Source organism: Micromesistius poutassou (genome assembly GCF_964030765.1).
Source record: "Micromesistius poutassou genome assembly, chromosome: 17".
Taxonomy (NCBI): Eukaryota; Metazoa; Chordata; class Actinopteri; order Gadiformes; family Gadidae; genus Micromesistius; species Micromesistius poutassou.
This window is the reverse complement of record NC_140287.1, coordinates 8222442-8239361: the sequence shown is the minus strand read 5'-3', so window position 1 is coordinate 8239361 and position 16920 is coordinate 8222442. Positions and strand designations below refer to the sequence as shown.

General features: G+C 51.3%; 1 protein-coding gene across 1 annotated transcript in view; it reads left to right on the top strand.

Annotated features, from left to right (window-relative positions):
* Positions 1-16443, top strand: part of akt1 (v-akt murine thymoma viral oncogene homolog 1) — a 26237-nt gene extending 9794 nt beyond the window's left edge. Inside the window, exons 4-15 of the mRNA XM_084481715.1 lie at positions 1292-1519; positions 2561-2722; positions 3163-3289; positions 4041-4172; positions 4302-4367; positions 5032-5100; positions 5287-5412; positions 7721-7849; positions 11968-12182; positions 13111-13198; positions 13743-13845; positions 14621-16443. Of these exons, the coding sequence (XP_084337841.1) occupies positions 1292-1519; positions 2561-2722; positions 3163-3289; positions 4041-4172; positions 4302-4367; positions 5032-5100; positions 5287-5412; positions 7721-7849; positions 11968-12182; positions 13111-13198; positions 13743-13845; positions 14621-14700 (1525 nt within the window). The 3' untranslated portion in view covers positions 14701-16443. The remainder of the gene's footprint in view (positions 1-1291; positions 1520-2560; positions 2723-3162; positions 3290-4040; positions 4173-4301; positions 4368-5031; positions 5101-5286; positions 5413-7720; positions 7850-11967; positions 12183-13110; positions 13199-13742; positions 13846-14620) is intronic.
* Positions 16444-16920: the final 477 nt, after the last annotated feature.

Below are 16920 nucleotides of genomic sequence, written 5' to 3'. Positions count from 1 at the left end.
TCTCTCTCTCTCTCTCTCTCTCTCTCTCTCTCCCTTCTTCTTCAATCTTGGTATCTTGCACTAACGCACTGTTTATTATGAATAGTAAAATAAGACAAGGGGTGGGAAAAAAAAAAAGTGGAAGAATGACTGTGGAGACGAGCCCGCCGCAGCGCCACATCACAGATAGGCGCGGGGACAAGCTGTGCCAGTGACTGAACACGGCAATTAGACAACATACTGTTTGTTTAACCGAATGCCTCCTCCCTGACACTCTTGAGTTATTGTGGCTATTAGCCGGCTGATTTCAATTATTTATCTCAGCTCCGTTCTTCTGAAGCCCTCCCTCCCCTCCCCTCCCCTCCCCTCCCCTCCCCTCCCCTCCATCGGCGGCGGCTCCTGCTTAGACTTCCAGCGCCGCGACCTCGCCGCGAGAGTGCAAGCGGTTTGCGTGGCTGCTGATAGGGGGGGGGTGGCGGTGGGGGGAGCAGAGATGCTGAGGAGAGGGGTGGGTGGGTGTGGGGGGGGGGGGGGGGGGGGCTACAGCTGGATCCCACAGACGCCGTGACGGAGCGCCATGTTGGAGCACAGTGGTGGGTCCGTGCGCCTATGCTCCATCCATCAGGCGGAGGCCATTTTGTGTCGCCGTCCTGACAATTGTGCTGACAGGTTTTCTGTCGCCGAGGCAGATGTTGACGCGCCGGGCGGAGAAAGGGGGCTGAGCCGCGACGCGGCGCTGTGACTGATCGCTGGGTCCTGTAATCGTCTTCTTGTCTGTTTTTTTTTGTTTTTTTCGTCGCCCCAAAACAGGTTTTTTTTTTTTTTACATTTTTTGGGTCGCGGGCGGGGGAGACGTCGTCTTCGTTCGCTGCGTCGTCGTGATGCCGTTTGCGTGGACAAATTATGATTGGCGTGGAAGTCGCGGGTCTTCTTTGTTAATGGTTTCCGAAGGAAATGAGCAAAGTTTTTTGCTCACACGTTTAAAGTGTTCAGCCATCCACAACAACAGTTTGGGCTAATGTTTGGATATGGCTATTTAAAGATCACGATCGCACAATATTAGAATTAGGGTCATTAAGGTTAATAAATATTTCATATTTTTGGTCTCCATACAATACAATACAATGATACATATGCGGCCGCTTTTCCACGACCTACCCAAAGTTCATCAAAACGGCATTAACACACGTCTTCATGGTGAGGCGTACAACACACACACATACGCACGGCCCGTATTGTCTTTGTTCCTTCTTTCAGGCTGCCGTTTCCCGTCTAGCATTCTTTGATCCCTTCTCCTCCCTTGACTTTCCAGTGCACCGAGCACAAAGCCCTGGGCGCTTCAGTACGGCCTAGCCGCCGCCGCCGCAGCCGCCTCTCTAGCGCTGTGCTGCGGCATAAAGTCATCTCTTTCCGCCGTACAGCGGCTCATCGGCCACGCCACAGCGGTCAGCGGTCAGGGGCGGGCTAACGTATCTCCTGGTTCCCCTCCGGGCTTCGGCACGCTCGCCGTTGTTCGTTTGCCAGTTGACTCGTCGTCACGGTAGCGTAGTAGCGTCAGCTTAGCCGCGGAAGAACAACCCATTCTATTGAGCGGTTCTGGTCGGACACCCGGGGAAGCTGCTCGTATCTCCTGTCCGGCCATTCTGTTTACCGTAGCGTTTAGTAAGCATCGTTTTTATTGGGACGCAGAGAAAAGGCCGTATATAAAGGGTCGTGGACTTCAGTACTGAAGCACTACCATGCTAGTAGAGAGAGTGGAGCACTGCAATTACGAAAAAAAACGGCCCCCTGCAGCAGCAGACTTGTCATCAAGTCCACGATGAAATGTAAATCAAGGCTGTTTTTGTTTTTCTCCTTCCATTTTTTAACTAATGAGAACGAATGTGAATCATTGCTCGGCGCCAGTTGCACTTTCTTCGTTCCATCTGTATTCCCTGTGAGTCAGACGGATTGGTATGTGCTCCTCAACGCAACATCTGCAGGAGTGTGATGGCGTGACTTGGGAGTGAGTGAATTATGGGAGAACTGTCTCTTGGGGGTATTTTTTCTTTGATAAGTAACAACACTTTCTTAAATCCAAACTCTGCCATTGGGCGAAGGGCTTGAGTTTCACTCTCTAAACTCGGCATCTGAAGACACAAAGAGTTTCCTCAACATGTTTTTACTCTTGAGCAAAGGACTAACATGGACAAACATGCTACTGCACAAATGTCCGTACGGCATTTGTGTGTATATAAATGAAATATATATATTAAAATATATATTTATATGGTTATAATAGGCATTGCAAATATAAAGTGCATCGACTATTGTACTCAAAGCACCCTTTGAGAAGCATCAAGCTATTCTATTCCTCGAAGAAATTGGGGTGGAGAAAAGGGAGAGACAGAGAGACTCGGGATCATTGCTTTGTTCATCCTTTTTAAAGTACACCTGTTCCATCCCAGAGTGGCTGGCCCGGGCTCCGGCTCTGTCTGTTAGGGCCGGCGATCAAGATAAATGGTTGTAACGGCGGCTCTGTCTCTTCCCCCTTCTTCGCCCATCCACCACCACTGCCACCGCGCCCCCCCCCCCCCCCCCTCCACTCCCCCCACCCGCCGCCTCACCCTCCTTCCTCCAAACGGTGGTCAGAGTGCCAGCTGATGAAGACAGAGAGACCCAAGCCCAACACATTCATCATCCGCTGCCTGCAGTGGACCACTGTCATCGAGCGCACCTTCCACGTGGAGACCCCCGAGGAGAGGTAAGCCAAGCCCGCCCACCCCTCTCCCCCCCGTCCCCCGCTCCTTCCTTCCTCCTCCCTTGTTGAAACAACCAGCGGAGAGAGCGAGGGAGACACGCACGCACGCACGCACACACACACACAGACACACGGGTGCGTCAGACCCGGTGCTCATTGGTTTCAAGTAGACCTTCATCTAAGCAACGTGTGTGTGTGTGTGTGTGTGTGTGTGTGTGTGTGTGTGTGTGTGTGTGTGTGTGTGTGTGTGTGTGTGTGTGTGTGTGTGTGTGTGTGTGTGTGTGTGTGTGTGCGCCGACCCAGGAGGTCAGTGAGAGATTGGCTGAAGTCACACTTGAAATTGTTTCCTGACGATAAGGAGCCAATTACAGGGCTCGGAATGCATCATGAATGCATCACGGTGGGCCCTGATGCTATCGCCGCACTGCTTGTTCCGCCCGCAGGGAGGAGTGGACCAAAGCCATCCAGACGGTGGCCGCGGGGCTGCAGAAACAAGAGGAGGAGTTGATGGACTCCTCCCCCGACCCCATGGACATGGAGGTCTACCTGACCAAACCCAAGCAGAAAGTGGTACGGCAGCCTCCACCTTATCCCCCCCCCCACCTCTTACCATGTCCGTCTGGTGGGGTGGTCTCCCCCACCAGACCCCACCGCCCGGCGACGCCCCTTCTTCTGCCGCGTCTGCTCAGCTCTACATGCTCCACATTTCCGTTGGCCGTCCGTTCTGTCTTTTGGAGCAGGGCTCTCCATGCTCTCCATACTTTGCTAACCCCCGACGACTCTCACTCGGTCGCCTCTAACCCTGACCCCGCTGCCCTTTGACCCTTTCTTCCCGCTCCCCCCCACCCCCCATCTCACCCCCCCCCCCGCCCCCCCACCCCCCCCACCCCCAGCTGTTCCTCTCAACATCAGCCGTGAGCAGCTTAGCACTGGATAGCATTTCCGTCGGCATGTCCCACCGCCACGTGCCCCCCCCTCCCCCCCCCCCCCCCCCCGGGAATGACACGGAGGTCCGAGGCCGCGGGATTGGGTGTCCCTCACGCAAACGTTTTCTTCACGGCGGGGGTCAAAGGTTAACAAAGACCTGGCTTCCTGCCTCGTATACATGCCTGAGGTCCTTGCAGTTTTGGAGCGCGGTGGGGATTGGGCTGTGGCTGAAATAGCACCTGAGGTATTCTCCTGGGGTGGTTGTTGTCCAGTGGGACGGGCTGGCGGAGGGGGTAGGGTGTTGGCTGGAGCTTGATTTTGATCATGTCTTTCATTGGTAACCGGACACTGTGTGTGCGTGTGCGTGTGTGTGTGTGTGTGTCCTCCTCGGCAGACGATGCACGACTTTGAATACCTCAAACTCCTGGGAAAAGGCACCTTCGGCAAAGTGATCCTGGTGAAGGAGAAGGCCACGGGACGCTACTACGCCATGAAGATCCTGAAGAAGGAGGTGATCGTGGCCAAGGTGGGTGGCCGGGACCCCGGGGCCCCAGGGCCCCGTTGATACCCAAAGTCTTTCTGCCATTGTTGGGGGGGGAAACCCGCTCACAAATGCTCTTTTTTTTCTCCCCCCCCCCCCGTGTTTTTCATCTAGGATGAAGTGGCTCACACACTAACGGAGAACCGAGTGCTCCAGAATTCCAAGCATCCGTTCTTGACGGTGAGGACCCCCCCCCCCCCCCCCTCCATATAAACCTAAAGCAAACCCTCCCTCACCATTACAATCGTCCTCCACTGCGCCTCCACTCACCCGCCCCTCGGACCCATTGAGTCGGGACGGGAGGCGGGGGGGGGGGTTTAACCAAAACGTTTTGAAGAGCCCTGTTGCTAAAAGGAGTGTAGTACGGGGCAGGGCCCCCTCTAGATGACTGAGGTGGTCCCATTCACTAACCCCCCCCCCCTCCTCCTCCATCAGTCTGAAGTTGGAGCACTGGATGTGTTGTTGGTTCCCTGAGTGGGACGCAGAGTCCAACAAAATAACATCATGTGCCGCTCGACCGGGGATACAACTGAACATTGTGCCACAGTTTGGCCGCACATCCTGTCCCTGTGTGGCAGAGAGTGCCTCTACAAGACAGACGCCATCTGCTCTGGAACAAATGATCATTTAAAGTAATATTTGTACTAGATCACTCACCACTTTGATGTTCCGATGTCGACCCGATTTTGACATCCCGTTGAGGATGAAAAGAAATCCATAGTGAATACATATTTGATAATTCAGATGTTGTTCATGTTTATATACATGTATGACGTGCATTGAAAACGACACACAGTGCAGCCATGGTGAGTCTGGTGTTCCCTCCTCTCCTTCCCCCCCGCAGGGCCTGAAGTACTCGTTCCAGACCCACGACCGGCTGTGCTTCGTGATGGAGTACGCCAACGGCGGCGAGGTAAACCATTCTGATCTCCCCGATCAATACAGACCCTAGACCGCGCCCCCGGCCTCCCGATCAATCGCTCTGGGCTGGGCCGACAGTTTCTTAACCGCGTCTTAACCACCCCCCCGTCCTTTCCCCTTCCTTCCTCGTCCATCCATCCCCCGCCTCCCCCCTCCTCCCCCCTCTGCCCTCCTCCAGCTGTTCTTCCACCTGACCAGGGACCGTGTGTTCTCGGAGGAGCGGGCCCGGTTCTACGGCGCCGAGATCGTGTCCGCCCTGGACTACCTGCACGCCGAGAGGAACGTGGTCTATCGGGACCTGAAGGTGTGTGTGTGTGTGTGTGTGTGTGCGTGTGTGTGTTCTCGTCGTCTCCACCTTGCCTTACACAGTGGTGTCCACTCACCCCGACCGTTCCTCCAGTCCCCTCTCTATCGCTCGCTAGGTTGCTGTTTTTCTTTCCGCTGCGTCCACATCTTTGTCTTTTTGCGCCCTCACCGTTTCTCTCACTCTCTCCCCGTCTATAACTCAGTCTCTTGTTCGATCTCCGTCTGTCTGGCGGTCTCTCGGCACTCTCTGTGTCTCTCTCTCTCTCTCTTCTCCCTGCGCCGCGTTCTCCTCCTCCCACCCTGCGCTCCCTTCATCTCTCTGATGGCAGGATATAAATAGGGCTTGCCTCCGTCCAGAACAGTAGCACCGGCAGCAGCCAGAGGCTTATTGATCAGACAACCCCTCTCTCCTCCAGAGCCCAGACCTCCCTGTAGCTGAAGCCACAGCCACTGTCCAGCGGCCGACTGCAGATAAACACATGACACAGCCACCAGCTCACACACACACACACACACACACACACACACACACAGCCTGTCCGGCTGCTTACCCATGCACACCCGGATGGATAATACGAGCACGCTAGTCTTCTTACACTGGTGTTGTTTATTTCGCTGGAGTCTGGTCTGTAGCCTTCACCCAGTTTTCAATCGGCTGATGAAACCATAGCAGCCAGGTCAGCACAGACACCCACACCGCCACCCGCCTCCCCTCCCCCCCCCCCCCTCCCCATCCCTCTCTTCCCCCCCCCCCCCCCCCCCCCCCCCCCAGTGGGTTTACGAGGCAGCCTCGCGGGCCGTCGGGGGTTCTTCTGAAAGTGCCAGGGTAGCAGGAACGGGAGGATGTGCTGACTCTGGCCCCACTGCCGCCGCTAGCCCTGGGTGAGCTACAGCTGCCAGGTGACTTTTACACCAGGGGAGGGAGGGAGGGGGAGGGAGAGAGAGGAGCAGGGAGGGAGGAGGAGTGGGGGGAGAGAGAGAGAGAGAGAGAGAGAGAGGAGCAGGCAGGCAGGGAGGGAAGGAGGTGAGAGCGAGGTGGAACGAGGGCACGCTGACATTAAGAAAGCCCCGGCCGATGCCAAGGTATGACGTTGTCATGTTCAACGCGTTAGCTTAAGACGGCCAACTTTCTATCAACCGACGTTCGGCTTCTGCGCGCGGGCGGTGCATGCTAATTCTCCCCGCCCGACGTCTGGACCGTCTCTGGCAGGCTGAAGGTCGCCGGAGGTGAAGGCAAAAGGGACTGTTTACCAAAATAAGAGCGTGGAGGAGCACCTGGTTGCGGCTCTTTGTTAGCCGCATGGCGCAGATGCTAATTGGTACTGCTAATCAGCTACTGAAAGATGCGCCGCCGCGTCAGGCAGGAATCAAGGGAAGCCGGTCTCCTTCAGTGGGTTCAACTTCTCTGTTTATCCGACTCCAGATCGCCAGTCGGGTCGTCGTATCTAATAGTTCCGTCCGCCTCGTCAAGCAAAACCTATGTGGCCTCAAACCAATGGTGTGCAGGTTTTGCGGATGGCTTTTGAGATCTCGGCTGCTAAAACCCCTCCAGGCAGTCAGCCTCTGCTTCCTGCTCTCTCTCCCTCCCTCTCTGTGGTCAAGAGCAATCGAATGATATGGAAGTAAATGTTAGGCGTAACCGAACACCCGCCCTTCACTTTCACACGTCCTGCTCCACCGCCCTTAATGTACCGTTTCCTGCTTGATCCGATCATTCCCTTATCGTTCCACTCTTATGTTTTACATACACATCGCATTACGCACTGCACTACACTACACTTTACTCATTTCATTATTTTTTATGGTTGGGGTTTTGTAGGCAACATTTGACTCTCTGACCTCCAGCAACCTGATTGGTCGAAACAACTTCAAAATAATCTTCTTCGTTCACCCAGATTTGACCTTGCAATATTTGTGAGATTAGGCCACCTGCACCGATCCTCCCTTTGAGGATAAAGTCTGTAGATGTTTTCTTATGCGCTTGCCATCATCGGCATGGACTCTGCTGTCATCCTCCTCCAAAAGCACATTGAAAACTAGCTGTGTGTCGTATTGAATCCTCAAACATCTGTGTTACAGCTGCAGCGAGAGTAAACTAAGTTAACAAGCACCCCCCCCCTCCCCCCCCCCCTCCCCTGCATGCGCACCCCCCGCCCTGCGTATGTGCGTTACCATGGCAACCCTTTTCTGTTTTCACTTTTTTTCTGCTAATCCGTTTTACAATTAATCTGTTTTTCCTGCTTGTTACGTTTAAAAAAAAAAGTTCAATATTTTTTTCTCAATGAGTCTGCTTCCTGTGTCCTCAGCTGGAAAACCTCATGCTGGACAAAGACGGACACATCAAGATCACGGACTTCGGCCTGTGTAAGGAAGGCATCATCGACGGCGCCACCATGAAGACCTTCTGCGGGACCCCCGAGTACCTGGCCCCCGAGGTATCAGAGCCACTCGGACACATCGGACCTCGTTCACATTTCAGTTCAATACAGGCCATTTTAATAGTAATGGCCTGATCGGTAAAGGGGGGACACCTTTACCGATAGTTTTAAAATGCAGTGAGTGAATGCGTTTCGTAGCAGGGGTGGCCCCAATGGGAATCAAACCTTTAACTCTGTGTTGATGCTTCTGTCGTCACTACTGGAGGCCCCATTTTGAATCATTCAGTCTCGTGGCGTTTGCTTGACCACATTACTTTCAATGGAAGGAAATGAAACACGGGGCAAGGCAGCCGTTGCAGTATCCTCAGCCAATTGTCGCTGAGCCGACCGGTAACTAAACCAATATTTAGCGGCACTATCCTACAAAAAAAGTCAAAAGATGGCGTTTGTTTAGACAATGGGGAAGTCCGTGGCAGCTGTTTCCAAAGGCCTGTCCAATCGGTGCCTGCGGTCCGTAGAGTAAACAGCCCGTTGGGGGCGGGGCATGGTGCCTCCATAGGGAGGGGCGTGGCCACTGGCCATCGCGTGCAGGTATGACCGGTGTTAGAAGTGGGGGGTGTGTAGGGTCTTATGTAATCTGATAGGGCATTATGAGCACAGGGTGTGTGTGTGTGTGTGTGTGTGTGTGTGTGTGTGTGTGCAGACAGAGGCCGCCCAGTAGCCTGTTGCCACAGCAGTGCTTCAGGAAGGAGACGAGGTGCCCGTGTTGACACAGTTGCTGATAGTTGTTTTTAGCCTCCATCCAGAATTTCCTGGGTGTGCGTGCCTGTATGCGTGTGTACGTGTGTACGTGTGTGTGTGTGTGTGTGTGTGTGTGTGTGGTGCCGGTGGACGGGGCGGGGGGGGGGGGGGGGGGGTTGGGTGAGTGGACGGGTTCGGTTATGGTGGCAGCAGTGCCTTGGACGTGAGGGAAACGTGAGCTCTGGCCATCGGTGTGGGGGGGGGGGTTGTGGGCACCTTGTCTACAGCTGTCCCGTGACACAAGGGAGTTCAGAGACGCACAGTCGTCGTCTCCCCCCCCCCCACTCAGGCAGATGCCGGCCATGACCTCCCCAGTGCAGGGGGGCGGGGGGGGGGGGGTCATCATCGTGACCTCCCCAGGGCAGGGGGGGGTGGTGGGGGGGGGTGGTCATCCTCTTGGGCATGGCTGCTCCTAGCCCTCTCCCCCGCTACGCCCGCTCCACCTCCTCGTCTCCCTTTTCCTCCATCTTTGTTTTGAAACGGACCTCAATGGCCGGCCTTGTTCCCCCCCCCCCCCCACGCTCCACCTGAGAGTGGCGTATCGATGGCGCGGCTGGGTTGGCGAGTTTGTGTTCCTCTGACTGGGCCACGCCCGGGAGACCTCCAGCGGTCCGGCTCTAAGCTACGTGCCGGGCAGAGCTTGGGCTCCGCCTCTCACTGGATTCATACATTTTTGGAACAAAAAAAATATATATATATAACATGCATAAACATTTCCGCATCCATTGAATCCACTTCAACCTGGCGCTCCGCAGTCGTCGTCGTCCCCCCCCTCCCCCCCTCCCTCCCCGCCCTCGCCAGCCAGCGCAGAGGCAGGAGGCGCCGGCGGAGCGTTACCGTAGCAACGGGGTCGCTGGCGAGTGTCTCTGTCGGGCGCGAGCCAGGCAGTGTTACAGGTTGTTCCGCAGTAAACAATGACCTTGTTGTTTGTGCCGCACAGGAATGCTATAATGTCTGGGAATATTCCACCCGGGGTAAGGGAGGGCGAGGGGGACAGGGAGGGAGAGAGAGAGCCAGAGAGAGAGAGCCAGAGACCCAATGTAGAGAGAAAGAAAGAGGGAGAGAGAGAGAGAGAGAGAGAGAGAGCGAGAGCCAGAGACCCAATGGCCACACAGCGGCCAAGGGCCCTGAACTGGCTAGCTTTTTCTCCAGAGTAGAGGCAATGGGATGTTTGGGGTGGTGGAGGAGGGGGGGGTGGTAGAAACCCACTTTGTCACGTTTATTAAGTGGTCTAAACAAGACTAACGGTGGGTACTGAGGAAATTTGCTGTTAGGGAATATCTGGAAAATCAAGGAACGTAAACTGGTCTAAATCCCACCTCTAAAACCACTTGCGTCCACTCGCCATACTTTAGATTAATGACCGGCCGCGCAAAACTTTGGAGTCCAGCACTGAGCAGAACACAGTGTTTTTGTCTCCCTCCCTCCCTCCTCCTCCCTCTCTCCTCCCTGGTCTTGTATGCGTGCTCCTCGGAGGCCCTGGAACGGGGCGGCAGGGGGGTGTGCGGGGTGTGTAGTGTAGTGTAGTGTGGTGTAGTGCAGTGCAGTGCAGGGGCTTGGGGGCACGGGCAGGGCGGGCAGGCAGTCAGGGGCCCCGGTTACGTGTATGAGGGATGAGCTTGGCTCCTGCGCTCCTGGCAGCCTCCACAGCTGTGGTGCTCTTCTACATATATGGGGCAGCTGCGGGCCCAGCTGTCGCGCGGCGTGACTCACAACGACAGCAGCGCTGGAAATAGAGACGGGCGCCGTAATCCTAGCAGCACGCCGGCTTCACGTTACTCCGCCGGCCCTCCGCGGCCCTCCTCCTCCTCCCACTGCTTCTCCTCCACCTCCTCCACCTCCTCCTCCTCCTCCTCCTCTCCTCCTCCTACCTCTCCTCCCACTCTCTCGGTCTCTGGACGTTCACCGCTGCGCCGGGCGAGGTGCCCGCTGACACGTGTCCATGTGTCTGTGCTACGTGAGGGCACAGACGCGCGCACTCACGCCCACGCATGCTAACACACGCATACGCATGCGCACACATCCCGCCGCGCATATACTCTCTCACATACACCCAGACGCACGCACGGGCGCATGCACACACATACACACACACACACGCACATATACTCTCTAACATACACACTCACTCTCACATACACACACACACATCAGTACAGTTGTTCCTTTTTTTTCCACAGCTATTTCAGTCCACCTGTGTTCCAGAGCTCAGTTTCTCATCCTTACCTAGCTTTCTTTTTTTTTTGCTTCATTCCCTTTTCAATTTTCCGGAATTAAATCTTTTGTTTATCGTCTACAGTCGAGTCTGTGAATAATGTCACGACCACTTTCCTTTTACGTGCGGCTGCGTTCTAAGGTCAGAGCGAGCTGATGTCAGGGCTGCCGACGAGGCCCTTAAAAGAACAGACTGTTCCCCTTGTCTTGATTTCACCTTCAACATCCGCCCGCCCAAGTTGCCCTAGTACCCGTCCCTGGGAGGGGGGGGGGGGGGGGGGGGGGTCACTCCACTGCGGAGCCGCCCTCACTCTTGCAACAGGTCCAGGGCACAGCCCAATAAAAGGAGTTAAGGATGGACGCTCTGCACCCGTCTATCTATCTGTCTCTCTCTCCTCCTCCCCTGCACTGTGTTTACCTGCGTGAGAGTGTGAAGTGTGGTTGTGTTTATATGGGAATGTGTGGGGCACACGTGTATACTAGCGGGCACACCGTCGCACTCTGGTGATTAAATATGCAAGGGCTTTAGCGGGCCGGGGGGGGGGGGGAAACCCAACCCCCACTCCTAATGGGAGATGGGAGTCCGGCTAGAAGTGTGTGTGTGTGTGTGTGGGGGGGGTGCAAGGTGTCAGTGTGCCGTGTAGGCAGCTGCCAGTGTATTTGATTTGAGACAGACTTCTTAGGGCAGCAAATGGTTTTGTGCTCTGTGCACACAAACCACAAGGCTCGAATGCTAGTATAAATTAAAGTCATGGCTAGCCTGCTTTTGTCAGCGTTGACAAATGTAGTGAGCAGTACAAACTGCATTGCACCGGATGGAACCATTCATGGCAGCGACTGAACAGGTTATGATGGATTGGAAGGTGAAGGCAGAAGATGTTTTGGGGATATCTTACAGAATGAAGGATGCTTCCTTCAAAACATAAACGATCAAAGAGAGGAGGATCAAAGCCATATATAGGGCCGCCTTTGTTGTAAAACTGCACTTGATAAGCATTTTTACCACTTTTTACCTTGAGCCCAAACGCAAGCTTTGGTGGAGCGAGTATGCTTTGACTGCAAGTAATGTCACAAAATCCTTTCAAAAAGAACATCAAAGCAAAATGCTCTCCTCAGCCTGACCTCCGTGGCTCCTCTGCCCCTCTCGGCGTGGCCCTCAGGTGCTGGAGGACAACGACTACGGCCGGGCGGTGGACTGGTGGGGCCTGGGCGTGGTCATGTACGAGATGATGTGCGGCCGGCTGCCCTTCTACAACCAGGACCACGAGAAGCTGTTTGAGCTCATCCTCATGGAGGACATCCGCTTCCCCCGGACCCTGGGGCCCGAGGGCCGCTCCCTGCTCTCCGGCCTGCTGAAGAAGGACCCCAAGCAGAGGTGAGGGGCCAAAACCCCTTTGGGGAGGTCTGGTCCTCCAATACAATGGCCCGCTCCTCTCCCTGTCCCTCAGGTTATTGTTAAGACAACCGGGGCTCAATTTTAACTTGATTGTAAGGTCTGGTTCCACTACTTAATTTAATCAGGAAAACTATACTTTCATTTTTTCTACATCAATGCGTTTTTGGGCTTCTTCGCTCCTTTGAGAACTCGTTAAGGAGAATAATAAGTGCATCATAACAATACCCCTTTGTGTTGAGTTTAGTTCAACACAACAAGTCCCTAGAGCAGGGGTCAGGAAGCTAGGACTCTAGAACCATGCATGCACCATGCATACAAAGTTACATTGTCATTGGGGAAGTCTTTTGCAGGCCAATTTGTCATACCCTGCTTATATCATAATCTACCATCAAAGTAGATAATGAACTGCCTGGAGAGGGAATATGACCAAGCATCCATCTTTCAGGCCTAAATTACCATTTTTTATTGCCATGTGGCTCAGGAGGTAGAGCGGGCTGGCTGGTAACCGGAAGGTTGCTAGTTCGATCCTCGGCTCATCCTAGCCGAGTGTCGCGGTGTCGTCACCCTAACTGCTTCCGAAGAGCTACCTCGCCTTGCATGGTTGTCACCACCGTCGGTGTGTGAATGTGTAGGTTAAATGTTAGGCAATATTGTAAAGCGCTTTTTTAGAAAAGCGTTATACAAATGCAGTCCATTTACCATTTACATTTAGTTCAACTCACTTCACTTCACTCAAAGGTTTGATAATTATTTAAACTATTTACAATTACATTTTGTCTGGTTCTGCTCAGTGAAAAGGATCCCGGACACCTGCCCTGGGGTATCTTTGACCAGAACGGTAGAGGAGCCCAAAGCCATCCTCCTGCTCCTAGCTCTCATGTGCGGGTGCGTTTGTTGTTGTTTTCAGGTTAGGCGGAGGGCACGATGACGCCAAGGAGATCATGCAACACAAGTTCTTCGCTGGCATCGAGTGGCAAGACGTCTACGAGAAGAAGGTCGGTGTCCGGGAAACGTTGTACAGATCACTTTTACCTCCCAAATGCTCACACTTTACAATAGGGGTTATTTAACCAATAATGAACATTAATTATGCAGTAATAAGCATTAACTGACAATAAACAAAGTTCAATTATGTCACGTAGTTTGTCCATAACTAATTTATCATTCACTCATGGTTGCCTTGTTTACTAATGGCTGCCTTGTTAACTAATGGTGGTCTTGCTTACTAATGGCGTTCATGTTAACTACGGTAACGTTGTATTCATTTATACATTTAATATTATTTAATAGGGTTAGGGTTAACATTTAGGGCAGGTTAATCCTCACCCACCAACACTAACCTTATTCTACATGTAAATGCTGCTGCATTAACTAAAGTTAAAGACTGTACCCTTATGGTAAAGTGTTACCTAGGTACCTGTAGCGCTGTGAACCAGAGACGTCTGAGCAGTGAGCCACAGGCCCACAGCTGTATTGAGTGTCAGCGTTGGGTCGGGTCCGTGTGCTAAGGTGCTCATGTGTCTCGTCTGAACCCAACAGCTGGTGCCGCCCTTTAAGCCCCAGGTGACCTCGGAGACGGACACCCGCTACTTTGACGAGGAGTTCACAGCACAGACCATCACCATCACGCCGCCCGGACAAGGTAGCGTCCGCACGCACGCACATACATACATACACTTACACGTACATACATACATATATGTACACACACACTCACACATACACACACATACATACATTTACACATACATACACTTACACATACTTACATACACACACATACATACACACACATACATATACACATACACTAGACACACATACATACACACACACACTTCTTATAACTGAACATGACGGTTTTAGGAACATTTGACGTGTGTTTCTTGAAATAAGTGGTGCTATTGCCAAAGAGGGGGCAATGAACTTACATTTGATCATTCACTGATAATATCCCCTTCCTCTGCAGCTCTATGGAAAGAGGAATTGAACTTAAACTCAACCCACGCCGGTCTATATTTATTATTTCTGTGAAAATCCCCCCTTCAGTTGAATGTTTACTTTTTCATTTGATTTACTTTGTTAAATATTTGGATTATTTTCCTTTGCTTCTGGCATGAAACTTACCTGGCATCTTGTGCAGCGTTGTTTATGTTGGGTGAAGATACATTTCAACAGGTGGACGCAACTCCTCTGAGAATACTAGCGCCCTCTACTGGGGATAGCGTGCCATAAATAGAGAGCAACACATTGCACAGCAACCATCACCTGACTTCTCTTCGCTCAAACATAAACACCATACGCGTGCGTGTGTGCGTGCGTGTGTGTCTAATATGCTTCTCAAACTGAGGTAAGTCAGGTTTTGTCTCCCATCGTTGTAAATTAACTATTTCTCCCCCCCACACCCCTCATGCCAGATGACTGTATGGAATCCTTCGACAGTGAGAGGAGACCCCATTTCCCCCAGTTCTCCTACTCGGCCAGCGGGACAGCCTGATCCACTCTGAATACATTCCTCTGGTCCTCCACCAACTCACCACCCCCTCACCCCAGCCCAGCCCAGCCCCCCCCACCCCCCAGCTGACTGCACACTCAAAAGACTGGGACCTCCCACCATCTCCTGTCATTTTCCTTCAGGCGCCGACCGTGGACATTACAGTCTCCGTGTCATGCTTTTGCAGGAAGGCGGGAAAAATTTGACAAAACGAAAGAAAACTGTGGTTTTGTGTGGCCTTTTTGAAGAGTACCCATGGCAACAGGCGTTAACACTACCCTCCTACCCCATGTTCGCTGTCGTTGCCCTTATATCGCTCTGGCATCCATATGAGATAATGATTAGGGAAATGGCATGTATATTATGCACACATCAAGGCCCATGTGGTGGATTTTTTAAAGGGTCTTTTTGTATGGAATTTGCCTTTTTTTTTAATGAGAAATAGGCATAATGTCGACCACGCCTGAACTTTGATTGTGTTGTTTGTAAGGTGTTGATGATCTGGTCACCAATTCCTGAAGAGAAAACGGTTCAATTACCATTCAAACAATAAAACGTTAATCCAAGGTATATAAAGTTGACCTTTCTGCATAATGAATTGTAAAAAGTTGATACTCATAGGTTCAGCTCATCTTCTGGAAACAGTATTTATTACTATTACTTTACTACCATATTTGGTCATACTTTAAAGAGCGGACCGGTCTTACTCTCACTATGATACACCATAATTACCCTGACGAAACCGCTGATGTAAGGAATGGTAGAAATGCATCTAATACAAAGTCTGAGTAAAATGGGGAGATCTGGAGAGATGGACGGCGATTGAGTTCCATTACAGATGTTTGCACATTGCAGTCACTGATACACCCCTGGTTGCCTGTTAAGACACCCAAAAATATACAAATGCTGTGTGACAAACACTTCCTGGTTTTGACTTTGAACTGGCGGGTCAGGTGGTGCCATGGCTGTCCAATCAGAGCCTCTCTTCTCTCCTCTTGGTTTTTGGCACCCTTCTTCCTCCTTTTAAGTACAGTATTGGGTTTTTTCCTCCCAGTGCACTTAACTGCTGCCTCAATGAGGTCACTTTAACACAATACACAAAAAAGATCTTGAAAAGACGAACCGCCGTGTGGGAGCTTGGGGGGAGGAGTAATCATTGATGTAATATGAAGGGGGACTTCCAAACCCTCCCCAGCTTATTTAAACGAGACCAGAGTCGACTAAAACCAGCTTGACTGTGCCAATGATATGCACTTTGCAGCCCAAAAGATGATTGTATTTGGATTCGTATTTGTATTAAATTAGCATTTATTTTTTATTTTTTATTGTCAACTGAAAATTGTGAATAGAAATAAAAAAGAGTTAAATGTTTCAATCATTATTCCCCCTATACAGACGGTTGAACGTTGGAAACTGCAAAAAAAAAAACTAAAGGAAAGTAAAGAAAAATGTATGTAACTTCAATACTTCAAGTTTTCTTTGTTTTTTTTATAATATGACTGATAATCATTATTCAAAAGTGCATCATACGTTATTGAATGTAATGGTTTTTATTATATCGTTTTCACTTCTATTGTTTTAAAACCTTTTTGCTCTTTTTTTTATCTGATTGTTACCTTCTCTTGTGCTCTCTTGCCCTGTGCTGGCCCCCCTCTGAGAATAGGGAAATGCGTTTTATACTCTTTTTTTATTTTTATTTCAACTTTTGTTTTGTACCTGGCCTACCCCTATTTCTGAGATTGAGGAAACCAGCTTTGGTAAAATAATATAAACTTTGTACACTGTTTTGGTCTTTTAAATTGATGAAATAAAAGGTCTTAACACATGCTGTGATGATTTTTCTATTGTGAGAAATATGTATAGCCATACCCAATGTTGATATTATGAATCCATACTGACTATGTTATCAACAATATGCTAATATTTCCTCAGTCATATCTGTTTGAGTATCAAAAACGGTGCACTAAACACAGAATCTATATCCCTGTTTTGTATTAATTTTGTAACCATTATTTATCCAGATACAGTAGATTAATTATCTGTTCTTGATTGCTTATCTGGCCAAGATGGTGTATGTAATGTACACGTAATTATCCATGGTCGATATCTATCTATCTTCTATCCCTTACCAACGATGCACTACATCACCCACCCACCCATCTACCACCATCAGTGTCTCTCCTGGGCCTGGCCTCAGCTAAACGTCAGAGGCACATGAGTAAA